We start from the raw sequence: 7905 nt of genomic DNA on the forward strand, positions 1-7905 counted from the left end.
GTTTCCATCTTATGCTTTGTAAGTTTGTTTCGTAACTGAAGAAATCTAAATATATTTATAAAACTGACAAGTCAAATCAAGCAATCTGATTGGTCGATAGTGTTTTTGCGGACCTTTTTGATTACAGATTTGAAAACATCGTTGCTTGCTTTAAAAGTAGCACAATTCATTATGTCAAACCTTGGAAAGTATCTAGATATCCCTGCCCTAATGCCAAAGGAACTGCACACGGAATATGTTTTGCCGTTTGATGTCTATGTCTGGACAAAAAGGAAGGCTTCTGCCCCGTTACTTCTCCGCTGCTTTCTTGTTCCAGTTTGAAAAGCATGCAGTTTGCTTTTCAGCCCAACGGTATACTGTTTTTCTCAGACGCGGAGGGATACTGACTTGTTGTGAAAAGTAATTTACAATTCTACCCGTGGTATACGCTCAGTATATCACGGCTAAAAACCAATCAGATTGCTTGATTTGACTTGTCCGTTTTATAAATATTTATTATACTCTTATGTAGATAGAATAATACATGTGCAGAATATGACAGTTTAATGGTGGAGGTATACACACATATTGATAGATGTCTTGTAATTCACTGTTGAGGAACCTGTGACCCAAGTTTTTCATTCATTGCATAACTACACCGTAGTTGTGTATATGATATGTCAATAAACCTTAGAAAATATTGTAATCTTGAAAGGGATGTGTAAAATAGCAATTATATACAGTCTTCAATGAACGATTAGAGAATAACGAGTCATGAATATGCTTTATATGGATCTGCAGATAAATATTTAAAATTCTCAAGCACCAACTATCAAATATCTCTCCGGATTGTTGGCACTTGAAAATCACCTTCCCTGAATTTTACTCAGGTGTAACTTAACTCAGATTTAAGGGTTGTTTATATTTCACATCATTAATCCAAATCTGTAAAGCAACTAAAATACATGTAGTGGAGTAAAAACACCAGGTTAACCTTAAAGAAAGCCCTCAGGATTATAAAAGACCCCCATCACCCCAGCCACAAACTGTTCTGTCTGCTGCCGTCTGGCAGGCGGTACCGCAACATCCGGACTAAAACCACCAGACTCAGGGACAGCTTCATCCCACAGGCCACAAGACTATTAAACACCTGAACTTAGAAACAACATCCATAACATTCATCTGGCTGCTACTTAGAAATGATTTATCTAATATATTATATTCACACTGTAGTGACTGCTTTTTTGTCTTTTGTTTTCTTAGTTATGTTCTCTGTATTTTATATGTTTGTGTTATGTGTTATGTGTAACGTTCTGCCTTCTTGGCCAGGTAAGCATTGAAAATGAGATTGTATCTCAATGCCTTTGAGCACATGGTGTAGTCCCAAACGATAGCTGAGGATTCTGGGTAGTGTAGTGTCTTCTGCCCTCCCAAAACTCTGAAAAAATACGAATCGACAGTAAGGAGAATACTTACTTCCGGGTGTAAAATTCTCCGTTATCCAATGGGAATGGACGCTCGCAATACAATAAAGGGGACATGATCATTATCTTTTAAATAACGTTAACTAAAGGAACAATCTATTTGACACAGCTGAAGCTCTGGCCTTCCTTAAAAACTAACTAATTTAATTAAAATCACAGTTGTATTACACACAACGCACTGTTTTTGAGAAGAAAAATGTGTAACGAATGTAATTTTTACATTCTGACGAAAAATAAAAATTATTATGAATACAAATAAAATAAAAGAAGCCTCCCGTGAGTTACTACAAGCTATAAAGTAGATTTAAAAAACGTTTATAGAATAAAAGCTCACTGCGGGACGTTGTAGAAATGCGTGTGTGCACCACGACAAAAGAGCCTCATTCACTTTACATTGGGGTTTTTTGTGTGATGCCGACGCATAAATGTAGCAGAATGCGTGACTCCACCACGCAATGCGGTGTTAAGGAGTCGTGGTGGATTCACGCATTCTGGTGAGATCAGGTTGGGCCTAAACCATTCAGTGCTTTATAAACCAGCAGCAGTATTTAGAAATCTATTCTTTGACACACAGGAAGCCAGTGTAAAGACTTCAGAACAGGACTGATGTGATCCACTTTCTTAGTGTTAGTGAGGAACCAGAGTAAAGACTTCAGAACAGGACTGATGTGATCCACTCTCTTAGTGTCAGTGAGGACTGGAGCAGCGGCGTTCTAAATCAGCTGCAGCTTTCTCATATATGTTTTAGTGAGACCTGTGAAGACACCATTACAGTAGTCCAGTGTACTGAAGATAAAAAATGGACAAGTTTTTCCAAATCCTGCTGTGACATTAGTCTTTTAATCCTAGATATGTTCTTTAGGTGATAGTAGGCTGATTTAGTAACTGTTTTAATGTGACTGTTGAAACTCAGGTCAGAGTCCATGACTACACCTAGATTTCTGGCTCTATCTGTTGTTTTGAACATTGCAGACTGAAGCTCAGCGCTAACTTTTAAACGTTCTGCCTTGGCTACAAAAACCATTACCTCAGTTTTATCTTTGTTTAATTGGAGAAAGTTCTGACACATCCAGTCATTGATTTGTTCAATGCACTTACTCAGTGTTTGAATTGGAGCATAGTCTCCTGGTGAAATTGTTATGTAAATGTGTGTGTAATCTGCATAGCTATGGTAACTTATTTGGTTGTTTTTCATTATCTGAGCCAGTGGTAGCATGTCGACGTTAAAGAGAAGAGGCCCCAAGATGGAGCCTTGAGGTACCCCACATGTCATATTTGTCAACTCAGATTTGTATTTACCTATAGAAACAAAGTTGTTTCTGTCCTCTAAGTAGGATTCAAACCAATTTAGAACTGTTGATGAAAATCCCACCTGGTTTTCCAGTCGGTCTTGTAATATGTTGTTGTCAACAGTGTCAAACGCAGCACTGAGATCTAATAATACTAACACTGAAGTTCTGCCACTGTCCCAGCACCGGCAGGGTCTTTGGGGCTTAACAGGTTAAGAAAAAAAGCAGTCTCATTTACACAGCTCTTATTTACACACCTCTCCAGAGTGTTTACTTCAAGATATTCAATGGACAACACAGCAGTGGCGGTTCTACGGGGCGGCACGGGGTGGCAACTGCCACCTCAGAAAAATGCCTTGCCACCCCAGTTGGCAGCTTTGTTTTAAAAGAAAAGTTGTGGCTCATCGGACATTTATGAGAGAAAATCTCTAATGTCCGAGTGCAAGTGAATGCAGCACAAGACGCGGGCCTTGTAACCCCTCCCCCCCCCCCCTGGCGCGAACTTGGAAATATGATTGGCGGCGATTTCATTTGAACGGGAGGACAGCGCAAAACGAGAAGCATTTCGGATCCAAGTAGACTGAAGGAATGAGGTATTTGCGGTCAGGGTCAGGGTGTGGCTGGGGTAGACTACAGCCATACCAAGAAATGGCTTAGCCCCACCATGAAAAATGATGTTAAAGTAAGCAAAATAAAGTCCGCCAACTCGCGCGGAGTAAATTGCACAGACAGCAGTTAGTAAGATTGATTTCAGTAGCCACTTGTCTGGAAATACCGAAGACTAGAAACAGTTTTGAAAACTTTTGTCACGTAGTGATCGTCTTCTCAATAGAACATCTTTGATAATGTCTTCTGGCCAATCAGAATCAAGATAACGGCGTGGTGTTGTTGCAGGAAGTCCCGACGGAGAATACTTTTGCTGTAGTGCATCTCTATATACATCGATACAACATTACGTGTTGATAGAAATCAACACGTAATGAAATAAGACCCCACGGTTTGATGATTGATAGGTGTGTGGGCTGTCTTTCATTTTGACACACAGAACAATGGGGGCTATCCACCCTTATCCACAATGTAAAGTAATTCACACAGCCTCTCCCCTCTTCTCTCTGTGAGGAGCAGCAGGTTCAGCTTTCAGAACAAAGTAACAAAAAACTAAAATGGCATTCATTTTTTAAATGTGTCGTGTAGTAATAGATTTATTTATTTTTCTTCTCAAGAGAGTACCAGAATGTGTATTTTAATGTTAGTATTTCAAGAAATCTCCTGGGGGAGAATCCCCCCAGACCCCCCTAAAGGGGTTATCTTTTCAGCATGTCAACTCTTTCACCTGTGGAGAAATTGCAGGATTGGCTCCAGGTTGCCCTTTTTATTTACTACAAGACAAATGTGCCTTTTTATTTCATACAGTTCAATTTGGATCGAGAAATAATCTAAACCTCATGCGTGGCGTTTCACTGTCAAGGGGGGCAATATAGCGTGTATGTAATTACATTGCAAATACTGACTTGAGCCACACCACTGTATGGGTTAGCCCTACAATAGATTACCCAACAAAAATACTCCCAATAACCACTTTGATTTAACTAGGCCAGTAGGTAAGGTCTTTCCACTGGATCATAACTGCAGCGATGTATGTTTTAGCTGAATACACATTTTTTTAACCCTAATTGATGCAGTTAGTCACTTCTTTAATGTTTGTTCTTTCTGATGTAAAGTCAAGGTTGTAAGTGTATGGAAGGAAGTTGTGGGGCGCTGAACTGTTCCTTTGATTCTTTTGATTTATGATAGTAATTATTTGTCTTTCAAATTTGAAGGAGGGTGAGCAAGCATCTTGAGGAACATTCATCATTAACTCCTCAAACATTTAATTTAATTTAATATTAACACTGAATATGTGAATCATAACAGTGATTGACAGCTGATAGGAATAATATGATTGTTGATATTATCATATTCATACAGACACACATCGATGAGACAGTTAATGCATGTACTTATTGCAGCAGTCTGCATAGATTTGGTACCCCTAATGGTCTAAGAGTTAAACCAACTAATCCAGTTAAAATTCATTAAATGATGTTTGCCACCTTATATATTTATATTTAAGGCTTTACTGATGTGCCACAATAATGTCACCAAATGATATTGAGTTAAAATATCAATATTGTGGCTTTCCAAGTTAACATTGTTGATATGACTGCGATTAAATCAGCATATACTTCTGCCAGGGAATGCCACCCCTCAAATTCTCCTGCCACCCTCTTGCCCCCCCATGAATATTTTTCTAGATCCGCCCCTGCACACAGTCTACTGCCATGCGGGTCTTTGCTTTTTCAATATGTAATGAAATATCATCATGCTTGCAATTTCAATCATCACCTACTGCCTGAATGTTCTGTTGTCCTATAAATAAAGAGATTGTCACTGTAAATGAATGCATTAAGACAACAATGATACAACAATAAACATAAACAAAGGCTGCTGAGATGTTTAGTCTCACGAGGGTTAATTTATCACATGAGGCGGGTGAGGAGTCCTCGTACAATTACTAGCTACGTTTTGTAAGTGATATGTTCAGTGGGGATTATTACTCATTAAAATAATAATAATAATTTGGCCACAAGGACAATATTGTTTATGTTGTTTATTTCTTTTCTTCAATAACATGTAATGGACTCAGGGCACACAATTACCATTAACATGTTCATTTTTGACCAATATTAAATGAAGACATAAACGAGAGACACAAAAGCAAGTACATTTCAGAATGACCTAATAAATAAGGTGTGCTATGTTGTGAGTAAGGACAGAAGCAGAAAAGCATGGTTTAGTTACAGCAGCTGGAGTGTTGACCTCATCAGGAGTTTTGAAAAACTTAAAAATGTCTCCGTTATCTGTTATTACCTTGATGAAGTTAAGTTTGCTCTAAAGAGTGCATCTGCCTTACTGAAACAAATCCTCACATTAACTAACGTGCACTGATCAAATAAATCACATCCCTGCATTATTACGACCCAACAGCATCAGTGAACTCAGTTATCAGTTGTGACGCATTAGACACGTTTGCAGAACAATCTCTTCAGCTGTTTATTAATTTCCTTCATTTTCAGACCATATATGATGGGATTAAAGAGAGGATGAAACAACAATATTTGTAAAGACATTATTAAACGTACAGTTTTAGGAAAATCAGTTCCAAGTCGAGGTAAAAGTACATCATAAGCACTCAAACAAGAAAAGTTAATGAGAACCAGCAGATGGGGTAAACAGGTCTGTGCAGCTTTCCTCCTGACCTCCTGACTGCTTCTATAGCAAACTATGACTATCCTGATGTATGTGAAAAGAATGAAGAGCACGGGACAAATTACTGCAGTTACGAGAGCAGCCAAGCCGTATATATTCAGCAGTCTTGAAGTCACACAATACAGTTTTTGAACCGTGCTGTTGCAAATTATTCCTTTCAAATTAAAGTGACAGAGCTTTTTGTTAGCACTCACTATCATCGGCAATGAAACCTGACAAGCAGGCAGAAGCCAAGCTAGGATCAGGAACATTTTAACAGTTCTTTTTCTCATGATATTTGGATATTGCAGAGGTTTACATATAGACACATATCTGTCATAGGCCATGACTACCAACAGGAAGAATTCTGAACAGCATAGAGCGTAGTAAATAAACCACTGAAACAGACAGGCTGAATGAGATATGATCTGTTTCTCTGATAAAAAGTCAATCAGAAGCTTTGGATAGATAGCAGAGCTGAACAGAACAGAGTTAATCAACAAATTTGCAATGAACATGTACATAGGCTCATGGAGGTTTCTGTGTAAAACAATGATGCACACAATAGTGGAATTACTGCAGATGATCAGAACATATGCAGTAAACATGATCACAAAATACAGATATCTATATCTCTGCACTTCCACATGCCCATCAAGAGTTATATATGTCACATTATATTCACCAGCCATTAATAGTTTGTATAAAACAAGGCAGATTATGTTAACAGTGTACATGAATTAAGATATGAAAACATACAACCTGTTTGAAATGTTACACGTAAAGTAACCTGCACCTCAGAAAGTGAACAGCTCCGCTCTGTGGATTCTTCTTTATCAGATTCTTCACCCTCGACAGATCTCACTAAAACTGTTCTCAAAGATCTGAACAACTTGTAAACCAATGAATGAAACTCTAGAGGCATGTGGACACCAACAGGGGGGGGGGGGGGGGTTGTTTTTTGCGGGTGCCAAAACAAATGCAGGTATGGAAGAGTAAAATGCTAAAAGCAGTTGGAGATCAAGATTTTATATTATTTCATTTTTTGCTTTTCACTTTATTTTTACTGAGCACATTTTCTGGAGGCCCAAAGCTGTATCTACAAACGTTCTGTCTTCATACAGGTCAAAACTTATACAGCTAAATATTTCTGTACATCTTTGATTTACACAAGATTTTCCCTTTTTTATTTTCACACAACCCCCAGATTATTTTGCACATTTGTACACAGAGCTACCAGACTTCAGGTCACCTCCGCTAAGCTAGCCCCACAAACATGGACTGGAGCAGTGGCAGCCGCACCACCTCTTCCCACATTCTAGAATGCCATTAAAAAATACTTTAATTTTATTCAATTGTATACATTTTGAAGGTACATATTATGTAGTTGGTGTCAGTCAAATGTATAATCTACGATAAAATATAAATTACAATTGTTTTACGATGTCTAAAGTTACTTATAAGGGTTTCCTGCTTGGGGCGCAGAAATCTTTGTCCATTTTGTCTCGTTATAAGTGGTGCATGCGCAGTCCGTACCTCTTCCATGCAACAGATAGGAGCAGCTCTTCAAATGATAGGAGCAGCTCTTCAACAGATAGGAGCAGCTCTTCAACAGATAGGGCGCAGCAGGAGCACCAGATTGAGTGATTGACGTTTGGATGAGAGAGAGTTAGACGGAGATGGAGTGTAAACAAAACTAGATAGCGAATATGGAGAAGGAAAGTTATGTTTAGTCATTTACATCCGGCCATCGCCTGTCTCTATTCTCTCAGAGACAGACAGGCAGCCCGCGATTCCCGCCTCGTGTCGTCACGGTTCAACATTCTCTATACGCTACGACTAAAGCTTTAAACTCATCATGGGTC

The 7905-nt window shown here is 38.7% G+C and overlaps 1 protein-coding gene across 1 annotated transcript; it reads right to left on the reverse strand.

Moving 5' to 3' along the window:
* Positions 1-5387: 5387 nt before the first annotated feature.
* Positions 5388-7576, reverse strand: LOC307025609 (olfactory receptor 11A1-like). Its single transcript, XM_079660416.1, has one exon. The coding sequence runs from the start codon at positions 6775-6777 to the stop codon at positions 5812-5814; it is 966 nt and encodes a 321-aa protein (XP_079516542.1). The 5' UTR covers positions 6778-7576; the 3' UTR covers positions 5388-5811.
* Between the last annotated feature and the right edge of the window lie 329 nt (positions 7577-7905).

Source organism: Notothenia rossii (assembly GCF_949606895.1).
Source record: "Notothenia rossii genome assembly, chromosome: 2".
Lineage (NCBI taxonomy): Eukaryota > Metazoa > Chordata > Actinopteri > Perciformes > Nototheniidae > Notothenia > Notothenia rossii.

What these genes read in the sequence shown, in the direction of transcription:
- LOC307025609 (XM_079660416.1), bottom strand. Translation starts at nt 6,777, where the DNA reads ATGTACACTGTTAACATAATCTGCCTTGTTTTATACAAACTATTAATG.